This window comes from Mchenga conophoros, linkage group LG12 (assembly GCF_057382185.1).
Source record: "Mchenga conophoros isolate Kocher_MC1m ecotype Shallow Benthic linkage group LG12, M_conophoros_male_GT1.1, whole genome shotgun sequence".
Lineage (NCBI taxonomy): Eukaryota > Metazoa > Chordata > Actinopteri > Cichliformes > Cichlidae > Mchenga > Mchenga conophoros.
In genome coordinates, this window is record NC_140537.1 from 27,021,383 (window position 1) to 27,039,115 (window position 17,733).

At 40.0% G+C, this 17,733-nt stretch overlaps 1 protein-coding gene across 1 annotated transcript in view; it reads right to left on the reverse strand.

Moving 5' to 3' along the window:
• Nucleotides 1-478: 478 nt before the first annotated feature.
• Nucleotides 479-17,733, reverse strand: part of commd10 (COMM domain containing 10) — a 66,197-nt gene continuing 48,942 nt past the window's right edge. The window contains exons 6-7 of the mRNA XM_085294885.1: nucleotides 1,254-1,313; nucleotides 479-1,043 (exon numbers count right to left, since the gene is read on the reverse strand). Of these exons, the coding sequence (XP_085151011.1) occupies nucleotides 1,005-1,043; nucleotides 1,254-1,313 (99 nt within the window). The 3' untranslated portion in view covers nucleotides 479-1,004. The remainder of the gene's footprint in view (nucleotides 1,044-1,253; nucleotides 1,314-17,733) is intronic.

A 17,733-nucleotide genomic window follows, 5' to 3' on the forward strand; every position in this document is an offset into this window, starting at 1 on the left:
CTACATAGGTAAACAAGTTTGAACATATACACAAATAGGAACTAACACCATATACACGCCACTGACTCTACACTTTACAAATGAAATTCTTCATTTTGCCAGACAAAAAAACCCCCCAGTCTAACAGATCGAATCACCAGAGAATGCAGAGAAGAGCTATTGGATAGATCTAATAAAGTAAATGGGTTCACTAAAGCTCCAGGGGAAAACAACACCTGGGAATTAGGGAACTTCTCAAGCTTTAGTTCAGTGTGGACGCGAGGAAATTATGCACATACAAGCATACACAAAAGGGCAGACGCACAAACAAGGACACAGTCATACACCCATGTTCTCACAGACACACAATTGTGCACACAGTCTCATACACACAATCACGCTGGAGGTCTGCTGTGCCTCCCAGAACTCCCATCTGTTGAACCAGCAGTCCAGGTTGGTCTTAATGAGAAATAATGAGCCTTCACTAAATAACAACAGCTTGGATGGATTTCACCTCCACTTCAGATTTTATTAGAATGCCATGGAGAGTAGTTCATTCTTCAAGCTACACAATGTATTTGTTGTAGTTCAAAAGACATTTTGACATTTAATTTCCTTTTTTTTTTTTTTTTCTGAGAGTACAAAGGAAACTTGAAGCTAAATGACTGTTGGCACATTTTCATCATCTACATCTTGTTATAAGGAATGTATAAGGAAAGCAAGCATTAATTTACTAGAGGGTGGAGAAAACATTATTAAACAAACTTGTTCAAGTACAACTCATACTGATGAATTTGGGGTAATTTCCCGCTATAAAATCCAGGCTCTGAGTAATGAGTGCAAAAAGGAGTTCAAAAGGGAACTCATTTCTTCAAACTTGACATATTTCTCAAATAAATCAGAGCACAAAATTTAATTGCTAGGCCTCTAACAGCTGCATGGCTGTCAGCAAAAACACCATTAACATATAGTTCGTGTGCTTGAGTGTGTCTGTGTGTGTGTGGCTGTACAAAGTCCAAAAGGCATCATGTCAGGGAATCCAGCTGTCCTTGGACGATTTCGAGCTGAAAGAAAGAGGGGAAATGATGAGTTTTTGGAGCGAATGTGTGCACAAAAGAATGACACAAAGAAGGAGAGGAAGTCTGAAAGAGATATTTAAAAAGATCGAAGTATGAAGGAGTGCAAAATGCAACATGGATACTTGGCACAAAAACATGAAGATGATGTGGCATGAAAGTGGCACGGACACACACACGAAACATAATGAAACAAACCTTGTTGTACAAATCAAGCAGTTGCTGGTGGTTAAACTCCACGAAGACATTTTCCTGAACCTGGAGAGACAGAGAGAGAAACGAGGTTAGAGACAAGCAGAGAGGCATGACATTTATGGGAGGAAACAATCGAAAAAGTAAGAAAACTTCAGAAATATACAAAAGCAGCAGCGATGAGGAGAAGCAGCGGCGATGAAAGCACATAGGTAAGAGGCATGACGCAGATTTCTCGAGCTGGCTTCTTGCGCTTTCTATAAAAGCCTTCATCAATTATTACTGGTCTCTGACCAGTATGCACCATCTTTTAAGTCTTATCCATCAGTTGTTTAAAAATACACAGAAGAAAAAAAGCTGTCCACCATCTTGCACAGGGAAAACCCATCACTGTCTCCATTCTGTTGGCTTACTTTAAAACCGTGTCACCAACCGTAGTACAAAACTACACACGACTCAATAATACAGGACACTGCTTCTTCTACACTGTCACGCATATAAACCATCATCCGCTTTCTATATTAGAATTAAATAAAGCAAATACTCTTTTTTCAGTTTATTCTTTAACAATGTTTTTTTTTTCCATTTCATAAAACAAAAAATATCAAGTAATATAGATTTGAAACACCATGAATGCAATCATGTGATAGTTTAATGAAATTAGTCCTGTTCAAGAAACATTTGCATATGCATGGTGTGACTTTTAGAGCTAAAAACATTTCGATTCATTTGTCTACATTTTTGCTTTTACCAGCAGACAGGTGTAGTGTAATGTCACAAACAGCGGGTCACCCAGGGGAAGCTCATACAGCACACTGACGTGAGGTTAGCACACTGCAGACATTCAAGAAAGAAATGTGTGATTTGAGTAATGGGGAGCCTGTGCCACAGTAGATCTTTATGTCTAACAATGCCTCTGGCTCCTGTTATAGACTCAGGAGTGAAGTCATGTTAATGATGGATCACGAAAGTTAGAGGAGCTTTTGTTTTTTTATACATTAAATGATGCATTTTTCATCTGTGAAGCTGGAATATGAGACTAAGATACATGAACAGTCCAAGTTTGCCTTTAGTTTCATAAAGTTTACTACTTTATGTGCTAATTCTTAGGTTAACACTGGAGCCTTTTTTCTCTGCAGACTCTGTAGAAAACTATACAGAACCAAGGGCAACCATCACTGAACTACCATCATCATCATCGTCATCATTATCCCATCAGAAACTCAGACTCAACGATAATCCACCTATGTGAGCGGGCGTAATGGGGAGACACTTTATCAACACCCATCACAGAGAAAATGAGAACAGCAGTTTTGTAGCCAACTAAAGTGCATTTATTGATGTTACCCTAAATGTACCAAACTCTGATCCAAGAAGGATAGCAGACAGGAGGGAAAAGACAGAATGAACGAGATAGACATGAAGGGGAAAAAAAGGAATTAAATAAGTTCATGCTGAAAGGCAGTAAAACTAAATGTGGGTTTTCTGATTGTACACTCCCATCTAAAGCTCCACTCCCAGCAGTTCGGTGCTTGGAGACTAAACGGAGCTTGGGGGCTTGAAGCTAACTGGCTGGCTGGTTGGGTGGGTGGAGGGAGGCCATGTGTCATGGTAAATTAATGACAGAGATATTAATTAGAAGCTACATTAAAAGTCCATAAAAGAGAGAACAGAGGGCTGTTATCTCTTGTCAAAGCTCCCACTCGACAGCAGCTTCACAACACAAGGAAAATGTAGGACAGCCTTGAATTTAGCTACAGCTGAGGGAGCGCTGCAAGGACAGCCCAGCAGGTACTGAAACAACTAAATAAAGTGTTGTTACTGAGCGAGATAAAATGAAAAGAAGATGCACATCAAAGAAGATCTACGAGGTGATAAATCATTTCTCAGAGGAAAGACAGTTGCCGTTAGGAAATGATTTGATTTGAAGGAAAAAATTGTGCATGCAGTGAAATTAGTTGAATGATGAACACGTTTTGCTTCCAGTAGCATTAATCAGCCTCAATTCACGCAACTCCCTCCCATTGATCTCCACTGTGGCAAACACTATTATAATGAGCAGACTCCTGTGCTGCATAATAACTTATCTCGGTTAACAGTCTTTAAGTGTGCTCGGGTCACAGCAGCACCAGGAGACTTGGTGGAAAAGCAGAAATAAACACTTGTCAGCTGGCTGAGCTGCCTATTGTTTTCTGACAGAGGTAAGACAAGGGACAGCCAAAATGACGGTTGTATGTGTGTGACTGTGATCAAAACTAACCTATGAGAAAAAGCGTACAACAAACCGCAGTAACGCTCGGTGTCTTCATGTGAGACTGACACTGTGTTCTGATAAGATTTTCAAAAGACTGCTGTGTGTGTGTGTGTGTGTGTGTGTGTGTGTGTGTGTGTGTGTGTGTTTTATCTTGGAAAACGCATTCCTAAATGTGTATGTGTATGTGAGTGTGTGTTTGGCCCATCAAATTGTTCCTCAGGGTTGAGATTTTGCCAGGCAGTAACCCAACAAGGCTCTGACAGATCTGGGCTAACACTAATGGGGATAGGATGCATCATCCTTGTCATCACAGCCCTGTACAGCCCTAAAGTAGGCGCACGCACGCACACAGATATACATAAACGTTTCATCTGTCGTAGTGCTAAAAAACAGAAAACAGGATAAACCCATTAACATAATCACAGAATCACTTGCATCTGGTGTTCCATATGCACTACATGTTAAACCGTATATAGGCTAGACACTGAGGGAAACCCAAAGCACGAGGGAGAATGAACAAGCAAAGGCGTAAATTAGCAAATAAATGACCTATAAAGTCATAAAATAAATCAACAAAACTCCTTGAAATATATCCTTGAAATGTAGGACAAACTTTTCTTCTCTCAGTGCTAAAAGCTCTCAACAATGTCACTTGTACAATTCTCAAGATGAGTCAACAAAGTCACAGAGGATAAAGACTCTTTGGGGATTACAGCATAACTCACCATGAGGACACCCTGTTAATTCTTTAGTCTCTGGACACTTGAAGCAAAATTACAACATGCACATGATTTCCACAGCTCTGGCCTTCAGTGCTATCAGTAATAACAATGTTATGTCAGTTTCTCCAATCTGGATGTGTTGTTCGATAGCAGAGAAACAAAGACAGTGAGATATTAAATGGATGCACATTATAGGAAATGTTATTTAGAAGGGAAAAAAAGGTACCATTAACGAGGAAACTGGCTGTAATGTCAATGTAACATCATTATGTAATAAATGGTTACTGATATTCTGGCTGTGTTCACTTGAACTTTTACTTTTAAATCGTGGTAGACAACCTGTCTAATTGGCAGCTTTAAAAACTGGACCCCAAACATCCATCAGATTCACCAAATTTTTTATTGCACAAAAATTGGGTTAAAATTCTGTTGTGATTATTATTATTTTCATTATTCCATTTTTTATATATGCCTTTCATCCCCAGGACTGCCTTAATTCTTACAGGTACTGGAAACATTCCTCAGAGATTTTAGTCCATATGGACATGATAGCATCACACAGTTGCTGCAGATTTGTCAGCTTCACATCTATGATGCAAATCTCTCATTCCATCACATCTCACAGGCGCTCTTCTGACATCTGATGACTATGGGGGCTATTTGAATACAGCAAACTCACTGTCATGTACACGAAACCAGTTTAAAATGATTTTGAAGCTTTGTGACATGACACGTTATCCTGCTGGCAGCAGCCATCAGAAAATGGGTACACTGTGGTCATGAAGGGACATGATCAGAAACAGCAGTCAGGTAGGCTGTGGTGTTTAAACGATGCTCGGTTGGTACTAAAGGGCCCAAAGTGTGCCGAGGAAATATCCCCTACATCATTACACTAACACCTGGCCAAACTGCAGGTACAGAGCAGGATGGATGCATGCTTTGGTTGTTGCTGTTTTTGGCAGATTCTGACCCTACCCCAGCAGAAATAAAGGCTCATAAGACCACACACTGTTTTTCCAACCTTCTACTGGTCAGTTTTGGCGAGCCTAGGTGAACTGTATAACAATTTCCATTTCTTAGCTGACAACAATGGCACCCTTGAAGCAAACGAGCTCTAGTTGCTGCTATAGCCCATTTGCTTCAAGGTTCAACTGTTGTATTCAGTGCTCTTTCCCCTACTTTGTTTTGCAACAAGTGGTTATCTGAGTTATATCAGCTCGAAGAAGTATAGCCATTTTTCTCTGTTCCTCTTCGGCAATACAACCCTTTCTCTGAGAGATCTGCCACTCACTGAAAATTTTTCTTTTACCGTTTTCCCCTTCTGATGCTGGATTAGATATAAGCTATTTGTATTAAGGATAAACTGTGGCTGTTGCTCAGGAGGCAGAGCAGGTCATCTACTAATCGGAAGGTCGGTGTTTCGTTCCCTGGCTGCTCCAGTCTGCATGCTAAATATCCTTGGGCATGATACTGTGAATGTGTGCAAATGTTAGACAGAAAGCACTTAAGCACAAAAAGGGCTTATATGAATGCATGAATGGGGTATGTTGTATAAAGAGCTTTGAGTCCTCGAGTAGAAATATATAAGAACCAGTTGCACAAGTGTACCTAATGAAGTGGCTGGTGAGTGTATATAGTTTTCAGAGATGGATTTCTATGAACTTGCCACATACATTTGTTGCACCCAGGTGAGGAAACCTAGTAGCTCCAGTCATCCCCTGACTTTGTATCCAGAGCTGCAAACACCAAATCTTTAAATCTTTCACAAATACACTGAAATATTTCAAAATTAGATGTTGGAATTCATCTCTTTTTCCACCAGCATGACATTTGTGATTCATAGTGCAGGTCTGGATGAACCTTAGATAAACTTCTTAGGGTGACCCGACTTTACTGGTCCATTGACTTTCCATCGAGTGTCACAATCAGGTCAAATAAATATCGGCATATTTGTATGACAGGTGTGTTTTCTTTATGACCTCAGAGAGTCACGAGTGTGAATCTTGTCTTGTTCTCGTACAACCTGTTTACTCTTGGCCTTCTGAGTTTTTTGGGGGTTTTTTTGGCTTGTCATATTTTATTTTACAGATCTTAGTATTTCTGATCTGAGACATTACTCCGAGGAACACAACAAAATTTGACCATGACCTAAAACCTAAACCCAAACTGAAGCATTTTAAACAAGAATTTCCCCTTTAAATAAATATGAAATGGAAAAACACTACTCCTCCTGAAGCTCAGAGGGGCAATCATCTACTGTCATCTAGACGAACAACGGGTAACTGCAGCACTGACGTTGAGAACAGAGCAATTTCGTGTTATTCAGCTTAAAGAGGTTTGTTGAGTGTGTTCCAATTGATAAAGAAAACGACACTTTCAACAAATGGTGCTTTTATCTCATCAAGTTGTTACTGTGGCCAGTTCTAACAATTTTAAAGAGACTGTGGTGGACAACATGGAGCAGTAGCGGCTTTTAATTCACACGAGTTCATTGGAATGGGGCTAGGAGGACGCAAAAACGCACTCTTCATAAATTATTTGCTCCAGTACAATAAAGTAAAGCTTGGATTTGAAACACTTGTCAAAGGAGTGATTTTTTTCTTTCCTGAGTGCTACACAAAAACTGGATTTCTTACTTCTGACAAATATAAAACAAAGAAGGGCATGATGGGAATAAGGAACGGGAGAGTGAGTACAACATGAAAAGAAAAATAGAATGACAAAAAAAGAGAGGATGGGAGAAATGAGCAGCATACTGAAAGAGTAGAGGACAAAGTGAAGAGTCTCAAAGACAGAATAGTATCTTAAAGGGCAAAAGAATTGTGATTATCTAAGAGAAGGTTCTTTGTGACAAACAAAAAAAACCTCTTCTATTACTTAAATCCAGAAATTTGCAAACCAGATATAAAAACACAGCTGTGGATAATTTCACGGAGAGCGATAGAGACTCAAAGCGGGTCTGCTGGGTGAAGCAATCTTAAAATATGCATGGCAGGGTCGATACCAGACAGACACGATGTGAAGCAAATCAGACTCAAGTGTTGAATACAAGTGACAATCAATCTTCTGCAGAATAGTTAAATGATATGTGTGGCCGTGTGAAGGGGCATCGCAGTGGTGCCGCGGTGAACACTGTCACCTCACAGCAAAACAATTTTCGTGTTTGATTGAGAGCCTTTCTGCGTGGAGTCTGCGTGCCGTCCCTGTGCCCGTACAGGTTAATTGACCATAACCTCGAGTGTGAGTGAGAAGGGTTTGTACTCTCGCATTTTTGGAAGATTGTTTGCAAATTTAAAGTTAGGTTCTCAGAACAGCAGTTTTTTTGTGTTTGTGTGTCTATTTTCAAGGCACATTCTGTGAAGTTCAGGGTTGACAGCACTCACAGTCCTCTGTGCAAAAACATGCTCACTGTACAGCTTTGTTTTGCTGCTGCGCTCACGACAGTTTCAGCTGAAAATAGTTGTGAAATACGACTGCGCTCGTCTGTATCACTTCTCAAGAAGTGGCGGCATTTACAATACAAACACTGTCCTGTCATGTCTGAGGTGAAACTAATCCTAACTGTGACTAACCTAATTATTTTGATCCAGTGCCTGTGAACACAGACCCTTAAATTTTTCTGCAAGATGAATTCACGAGTTATTTTTTTAATTCTGGTGCAGCGATCATCACGTGATTACTTTCTGTAACTTCTCAGCCTGCCTCTGTCTCTGTGTGTGTAGAAGCAACCAGCTGTGCCATAGACATGACACTATCTGGGAAAAAGCATTTCCCCAGATAAGCGTTTTCCCTCTGGGGCACCCAGATACCCATGTGGAAGGTTTTTAACATGAAACTTGGCATATCTTCCAGAAATGATGTCACATTCATGAGAGGTCTTAATTAGCAGAAAGAAAAACATGAAGGTTGTGAAAAGTTAAAAAGAAAAGACTCATCCTCTTGGTATTTACACAAACTGTAAAGAGTAATAAAATATTTTTAGGCCTTGATATGTCCCACATGTTTATGGCAACTGACATAAATGATTTAAGAAGTTTTGAAGCCACTGATTCTGACAGATTTTGAGAGCATTAAAGTTGAAATATTTAGCACGAAAAAATGTTTTGCAGTTCATCTCAACCAAAACAAATGTGATGCAAAAGTTTTAATGAAAAACTTTGAATAAAAGTGTTATTAACCTGCCTTTCTGGTTCCTTTAATACGACACAAGAAAGAAAGAGTTGCTCTAATTTCACCAGCTGAAGAGCTCTGCAGTAAGAGGATACGGTACAATCTCTATGACTTTGCTGCATTACAAGTTTTCTGTGACTATGAGCTCTTTCAAAGTTTGTTCAATCGGCAGACTCTGTTGACTTTTCCAGACAAAGAAATCTCTATTCTGAAAGACAAATAGATAGATAGAAAGGGAGATGGATTATGCAGGAGGTTAAGCTGTTGGATTTTCCAGGCCCTATTCTCACCACACACACACACACACACACACACACACACACACACACACACACACACACACACACTTGTAATTAGTGACCATCTTTTGATGGGAATACACCAGCTGTGACACCAGCTCTTGGACCTCAACTGCTGTGGAAAATATTATATTTTAATATACATAAAATGATTTTAAAAAATTTTAAAAAACTACAGCGGCCTTGAGAGGTCAAACACATTGCAGCGTAAGAAAACACCCGCAAATAGAACAATGTTGGAAAAACCTTGCAATACACAGCGGAAATTAGGGAAGGTAATGATGCTACAGACACTCTGTAAATGGCAGAAACTGAAATATGTGAAAGATTACACTGAGACACACTTAAAAGAAGTGGAGGATTCATCGGTACTGTGAAGGGGAAAATATGCACGTTAATGTGTGTTCTTATTGCTTTATTCAGATAATACTGTAGTTACAGGCAGCTGCTCCAGCTCAGTGTTGACTCCTCTAAATCACTTCTTTTTTTCTGTTAATTTGCTGGTCTTTTCTTCAGTTTCAGTGTGTTTGACCTAAGGTAAGATGACCATGGGATCGTTGCCTGTCCCACAAGGCTGTGAAAAAAAATGTAGGTACTCAATAAAACGAATTGATATTAAAAATTACTATTGGATTAGGTATGCATTGGTAACAGCAATAGTCCCGTCTTCACCTCCTCCAGTTAAACGACTTATAACCAGCATGTTTGCAGACTGGCAGGCACTCGCAGTGGAAGTAGTTCATACCAAGTTAAGCCCCAGTCACCCAGGTTTAGATAGTGACCTAGTAGCAACCCGAAATCCTTGCGATGTCCGGTAATTGCTAAATGACCAAAATAAAAATTTTCATTTGCTAGCTTATTTTCCATTTGCGGTTGGTGTGTTGGAATACACATTTTTCCCTAGCGACCATTGGTTGCCAACCCGTCACTAGGCCTGAGTGCTCGGGGCTTTACTCAGTACTCATATCTCAGACCAGATCCATCTTCAGACTTTAACTTCATTTGAAACCACAGCTGTAAAATTTGGGCTTTGCATAACTAGCGCTGTTATTGTGTTGACAAACTATCTGGACAGACCGACATAAAAACATCTGCCAAAGTGCTCAAAACCCTCTTTGTCCTTCTTTGCCCCTCCAGGGCCAGACTTTGTCGAGATGACACACAGACACACAAGGTGAAAACAATACAAGCTGTGCTTTGGCGGGTGGTTACAAATACACCCTTCCCTTTCCTGGTTGCTATACGGTATTTTAAAATACACATATGTTCTTTGTTTCAGCTTGGCTTCACTGAACATACAGAGCATTAACAAAAAAAACAAAAAGGAGCAACAATGGAATGAGCGTTGGTTTATCTTATTCTTGTGGCTCCAAGTTGTCTTTATGCTTGACAACTCTCTGTAGCCAGTTTACAGTAAGTCCTCTGTACACCCCTGTTTGTCAGTTAGCCTAAAGTGCACGCATCACTGCAAACCTGTCTGCTTCTCTGTGTTCGTGCAAGCCAAATTTCACAAGCTCTACCTGGCGTCTCTGTTTCTTTCTGTCATCTTGCTGAAGGGTGATCAGCAGGAGTTACTGAAAGAGGATACGCTCGTCTTTCACTGTGCATGCAGACAGGTGATAAAACTGTGGCATAAAGACTGAGTGGCGTTTAGGAGAAAACAGCAATTACATCAAATACGCTGGAATCTCATCATTGTTGATGTACTTAATAAAGTTGCATACTAAAACTTCCTTTAATATCCAAATTAACAATCAAAACACATCTGTTGCATCACAGCAAAAAAACAAAGTCAAAATCAAGTGTGAGCCTAGTTTATTTATATATAAGAGTGCTTTTGGTTTGTTTGGTGGCGCATGTGTTTCCATGTAAATGGTTGTAAAGGCGCAAAGCTGTCTGTCACTAACAACTCAAATACTGGCAGGTGTGCTGACAAAACAGTCTTTAAACCTCTCAAACATTTTTGTTGTTTGCAGCACAGCCACAGGTGTGCTACATCCTGTTTCATGCCACGAGTGCTTCTGTCAATGTGTCTATCTCATCAACACTTCTGAAATTTGCCTAGATTGCAGCCACCTGATTCACCTTGTTGGATGAAGAACTCAGGTGGGAAAATCAGAGACAGGTCAAAGTTGCAGCTGAGGAGAAAAACTAATTTGTTTAAGCATTATACTGTGCTGGGGAGCTTTAAACTCATTATGGCACACCAATCAAACAAAATGTAATGTATCATAAATCTAACATGTGCTGTAACTACATTTTCGGAACAAGCACAGGGTGCCATAATAAGACAATTACAAAATGGTGACTACTGACCCTTAAAACTTCCAAAATGTCATGATCTATTAGAGCCAGCATTTCTCAAATTAAGGCATGTTGCTGGGTATTCCCTCAGCCAGTTAGTGGACAGGCACAATACATGGTATTAGTATTCAGAAGGTTTTATGGGGTAAAGCATGATTTGCAAGTAAATGGTCACTACTGATTACAAGACGTAATTAATACAAAGATGTTTCTACTCAAGAACTCCACCCAGTGAACTGAAAACTGCCCACAGGTTACAGATTATAGAATTATCCTATCCTAGCATCCAACATTTGCACTATTTTTGCATTAACAAAAGTGCTACCTACATAGAACTTCAATAAAGTATGACATCCTATCTCTGCAAAACCACAAGACAATTACCTGCTTTTTTGTTTTGCTATTACTTGCAAAAAGGGCGACAAGGTTAAAGATTGTTTCATCTCCCTGAGCCGTCAGTGTCTGACATTTTTGTCCTCACATACACCACCATTAGGCAAAGATCAGAGTAGTTCAGTGCTCTTCAGTGCTGTGATCTAACTTTCGTTTTAGATATCTGATTGCCAGAAAAGTGAGTCGAAAACACTGAAATACTGGTATTATTTTAACTTTTTTATTTTATATTGTAGTAGTAAAATGCACAAATAATAATAGAAATGTGAAAAGCACATTTTCAGTAACATTAAATCTTTCTTTTAAAAACATACAGTGTAACAGTACACAATAGCTCTTATGTTCAGAAATGTAAAAAAACAGAAATCACCAGCTCAATAATTAACCATGTTTAATCTTCCCATGACCCATTGAGACCATAGCCATTGAGAAAAAGCAGTCTATAGGAGCCACATATGCTCTGTGCATAAATACTGAAAGAGGGGCAACCATTAACTGGTATCCACTCTACAACACTGCCCTGTAGCCATCACACAGTGACAGACATGGAACCTCAAAACGTCAGCCATTCACCAAAAGCCCGTTGAGTGCAACAAATAAGAGCTGTCAAAGCCAAACACTAGAAACTGTCAATCACCTCTGGTATTTATAACAGAAACGGGCACGAGCAGATATGCGCGTACACGTGCACTCCCCACACAAATACACAGAGAAGAAAAGTTATTTTCCAAAGCTCTGTGAGACTTATGACATACAATAGATGACATGATGGAAAACCCATCCTGCAAACGGTAAGTCAGGGGCCTTCTGAAAACATGTAATGGGGCCAACACGTCACTCAGACTTTCTAATTTCTTTGATTTGGAAAAAAAAAGAAGAAAAAAAAAAGCATCGAGCAATAAACTGGCCCACTGACTTTATCCCTCTTAATATTTTCTTCCTTTTCCAACTGTCCTTTTGATAAAACCCTCATTTTCTCTAAACTCTGAAAACCACGGGGAGTAACTAAAAGCATAGAAGAGTGGAGTGCACGTCAGGGGAGACAGTGGGAACTTTGACGTCAATAAAAAGATAAATAAAGAAGGCAACACAATAAACAAACTGTAGCTCTTGTTTTGGTATGAAGACAAGAGGAAGCAGCAGGTTCTAAGACCAGCGGGTAGGATTCCTGAAAGCACACCAGGACACACACATCTCTAACTAGCCCCCACGACAACAAACAAAACATAACACATATATTATAGGCTCGTGGGGACATATATACACAAGCATGCATGGGTACAAAAGCTCACCCACCCAATAACACAAACAATAACCATATACATATTTAGGAGGAAGTAACTTAGAAGAGTTGCTTTTATGTTAAAATGCTATAAAAAGCACCGTTTGTTTGCATGTACACTAACACATCAATTACCCTCTGGATGTTATATTAGGCCATTTATTATTTAAAAGCGGTTGCTGCAATGATACAAATAAATAATTAATATTTTCCGTGTTGGTCTGGGTGAATATGTCAGTGGCCATTAATTTCTGATGAAGGACACCTGCTAAGTGGTTCCAGTTAAGCTGTCTGTTCATTGTTCTTGATTAATGGGTAGCCTCTATCTCTATCTATCTAAGTTTGCCACCGTGTTACAACAGTTAGCGAGTTAACCAGACGATACCAAATTAAATAATTCACACGAAGCACGGTCTAGAACAACGCTCACAACTGTCAGTGATCTGGTTTTTTGTTCTTATCGTAACACCACGCATCACACTGTAGAATCCTACGTCAAGGTCTTGGAGCAGCTGCTCCCTGAATTTCCTCCTGATGAAACATCTGCTTGAAAGATTGGGAAGTCCTGTGTTCAGAAAGTCGAGCGAATTTCTGCCCACTTCCACCAGGAAATTCTTACCCAACTTCAAAACGTTGGCTCAGGTGGCACTAAAACTAATTCTAGTTTTGAGTGGGGCAGTAAAGCCTAAACTCATAGTTTAGAAATTATAAATTAAACTGGACATGAAAAGCAGTCACTCTGGGGCCAAAACTTGAAAGCAAATGACAATCACCTCTGTAGGCAACCTCTTTCAAGTAAGCATCTACTTCAAGTCTTTTTTTATCAAAACTGCTTGTTTAAGCACAAAGACTGTGGTGTTTTAGTAACATGGGAAAAAAATCATCTGCTTTCATGTGATGCCTCATTTTCATCTCTTCTGTCTATCCCCTTACAAATGCACACTCTGTTCTCCATCTATCCATTTTCTTTCGCTTATCAAGGTTTCTGAGAGGCTGGATCTATCCCAGCTGTCATGGGGTGGGGTGCAGCCTGGACTGGTCACCAAAGAGACAGACAACCATTCATGCTCGCATTCACATTTACGGTCCATTTAGAATCACCAGAGATTATTAGGAGAGCATGTAAACTGCACACAGAGTTGGAGCTGGTAGATTTGAACCCAGGACCCCTCTTACTGGGCCATGACAATCCTAACTGCCACACCACTGTTCCACTAATGCGCATATCTTTATACTCAGTCTGCTATGTTGGTTATTATTGTGATTGTTTCTTTTAAACTACTTCAAGTATACAAGAATTGGGATGCAACTAATAAAACAATAAAACTGTGAAATGTGCAGTTAATACACCGAGAGTCCTTCTAGCACATAGAAATGAAGCATCTCCCCTATGAAAAACTGCACTGCCGACGCTCTGAATGTGAAACTACAGGAGTTTAAAACTGCTGTGCACTCCAACAAGTCAGATAAAAAGTACAGTGTTACCAACCTACTCTTCTAGTAACCATAGTTTAACTAGATTTAATGTCAAGACTAGAAACAAGGTGTTTAAAGCCAGACAAGTGTGTTACATTATAAGTGGTGAAGAGACCAACCTCCACCCCTCAAACCTCCCTGCATCTCTTTCTATCAGTGCATCCCTCTGCCTGGTTACAAAAATGTTGTTTGACATCCAACTGTTTTTTTGGCTCTGCCTGACAGGATGGGCAAGTGAGCAAACCATCTTTCATCCTCCACAGAGATGGAGTCAGCCTGGTGCACAGTCAACAAACTAAGAATCATAAAAACTAGACTAACGCCCACAAGGAAAACCCAAGAGGCTTTTCTGTTTGAAAAGTCTAATGATCTGCTCAAATCTGATACAATCTTTAAGAAATATCACGTCACGTACACATAATGTCTCTTGATATAAAAAACATGACAGGCTTAGACTAAATATTGTCTCCTCCACCCCTAAACCTATGAAATATCCTTATTATTTAACACCTTAGGCATTTACCCAAACCCCAACATTCAAAGCAATGCTTCGGGTCAGCCCCCTGACACAGGCCCAGAGAGCTATCAGATAATGTCAAGACATTAATGTGAGGGCAGCCTGCAGGCTCACTGGCCCCCATCACTGTGGGAGAGATGAGCACAGAGTCGTGGCTTGTCATATTCCAATGTGCCAACAAGCAGTACCCACCATGGCCAGCTGACAGCTGACTAACAACCTGCTTCATAGGTCACTCAGTTTTCTAGTTTTTAGTCTTACTCAATGCAAGATTATGTTAATTTTGTAAATTATGGTTCCTGTTATTGTCAGAAAGGAGGATGAAGCAACTTTAGGGTTGGTCGACCTGCAGATTGACAAGTTGCTACCACGCGGGCATGCAGTGTCCCTCAGTTTCTTAGTCACCTCTACCACTTACTCGTCATGACTAGTTTCAAAAGCGCTCAGCTAAATGCTTTAAAAAGTTATCTGAATAACAAATGGGTGATGTCACAATTGCCAGGACCTGCCAACACATTTGCATGTTCTAAATATTTACTTAATGTATTTTAACTAGGAATATATTTAATTTAACTACCTAAAATGTACTTTTAGCTGTTATTGTCAGCTAAGTAGTTCTGACGCAGGTTATTATTGTTCCAAATAACTTGCAGCCAAGTTGGTATCAGCTGAGCTTTGAACATCTCCTGTGGTAAACCCAGTTAGAAAGCGTCGCACACACAAATCACAAGTTTGCAGACTCACAGAGATACATCACTGCTAGTACGTGACCTCCTTCCTGTCACACATGCCATGTGGTTTCACAATCACTGCCCTCAGATTGCAGTAGCATGAGGTGAGGTTTTGCTCCGTCTCCTTCTTCCTGTTGAGGTAATTTCTGCCTCCCTGTCCTGCTTTCATCTTTCCCCCATCTCTCACTGGCAAGAAACACTACCCTTTCTTGATGTATGCTTTTTTCTTTATCTCTGTAACTTCGCCTCATCTCCTGTCTTGCCTTGCATTAAGTGACGTCTTGTTATAAACAGCCCATCAGTGAGCTGTCCATCCGTAACCCGCCCGTGGACTGACATTTATTAGGAGTCAGCTTTGCCTGCAGTCTCCCTGCCTCGTTCTGCATCCCCACATGAATACAGAGAACCAATTAGAGAAAGAACAGGGCATATGTAACGTCTACATGCTCAGAGAGGTTAAGCCACATACACAAACAGATATCTAAACAGAGACAGCAGACAGATGGAGGAATGGACAGAGAAGAAGAGGAGAAGGGGACAGAGAGCAGATGAAAGAAGATGGGAGTAGATGAGAAAGAAAAGGGTGCAGGGGAGGATTTGAATGAACCTCAATAAATAGAGAAATAGAAATACTACCTACGGTGCTAAATGGCTGCTGCAACAAAGGCAGAGAACGGAAACACACTAGCTAAATAAACACACAGCACCTTTATTCAAGAGATTAAAAACACTGGGAGACTGCAGACAAGTAAATTGTGCAGCAAACTCTCATTCAGCAATGATGAGTTTTGACATTTACCATGAGCAGCAGGAAGCAGCTCCTGGGGCTATACAAATAATGTCCTCAGTGGTGGACTGAATAGAACGAGGGATATTTTGCCTATTGGTTTAGTCCCACATGGATGAGGTCACCTATGTCCTGCCTGTCCAGTTTCGGTGTTTGTGCTTGTTCCTTATTTGTTTGTGTGTGTGTGTGTACAGTCCACCACATCCTGTGTTGTGGCTAGAGACAATGGGACATGACTAGGTTTCCACATCCGCCTCTTGAACCTTCGCATGCTATGCAGCAAAACACAGCGCAACACAAACACAAACACAAGTGACTTATTGATGATGAGCTCCATGTGACGGATTAATTTAGGCATGAATCACACTCGGACGAGGCAGGGAGACACAGAATGAAATAAACTCCAGTTAGGTATGACATCTGGAACAAACATTGTTCTGTCTGCCTTAACCTTACACGAACAGGTCTTCACTTTGAAAAAGTTCCTTCTGAGCCTAAAAGATCAGAAATGCAACACAGAAAGTTTATTGCAGGCACAAGTTGAGAGACTGTTTGCATTCCTTACAGCCATCACATTATCTCCCCCTGAACAAGCAAAGACTTTTCTATTACACATACATTTTCTTCCACATGTGCAACTTTGATCACGTACCTTGCAGAAGTCTAATGCCTTCAGAGTAAATCTCCCACTTTGAAAAGGATTCTGTGATCAGCTTTTTTACCTAAATTATGAGGTTTAAGAATGTAAAATTTTAATCTAGGTTTCCAGTGACAGCCTTTGAAAATATATGGTCATTGAACTTTAAATTAAAATCCCTACATACGCCGTTTACTCGCCAGCGTTTTTCCTTAATACTCCTCTTCTCGGGACGGTATAAGCAAAAGTGCTGACTGATACGTTGTGTTTTCATCATAATCGAGCTACGAAAACACATCACAAAAGACTGCCTGAAATGCAGTGAACTGGAAAAGATATTTTAGTTACCTGTCTCATACAGCGTGCAGGATCATTTAATTTCTTTGCGTTGGGATAGACTGTTTAATGTCTGAGGTTTCTGTAAGCACTATTAAAGCAGAGACACACATAGGAACAATATACCTAATATGGATACTTCTATTTTATTACCAACTATTATCACCACGTTGAAAAATATTATCCCTAATCACAGATTTTTCTCACATCATGCAGGCTGTTATTAGTTTATGTTCACAGCATAGTACCGCACAATTTCATTCTGACTGGAGGATTAATTAGCATGATGATTGAAAACGTGGAGTGTGTGCAGGACAATGCAATGCTTTTCACTCCGCACGTAGTAAACTTTATTAACAGGCAGAGTGGGTATAAACATGTGGAAAATAAATGGTTTATGTACTAATAAGTGCAAGCACACCGGTAAAGGTTTTATTTAGATTCTTAATAGTAAACCTAAATGTCTAAAAACTAAAGAGCGTGAATTACTGCGTAAACAGTAGTAGGTATGTAGGTAAACAATAAATAAACAGTGGAAGCCACTTGATCAGTGAATTCTCTGCTAAAGGCAGTGCCAA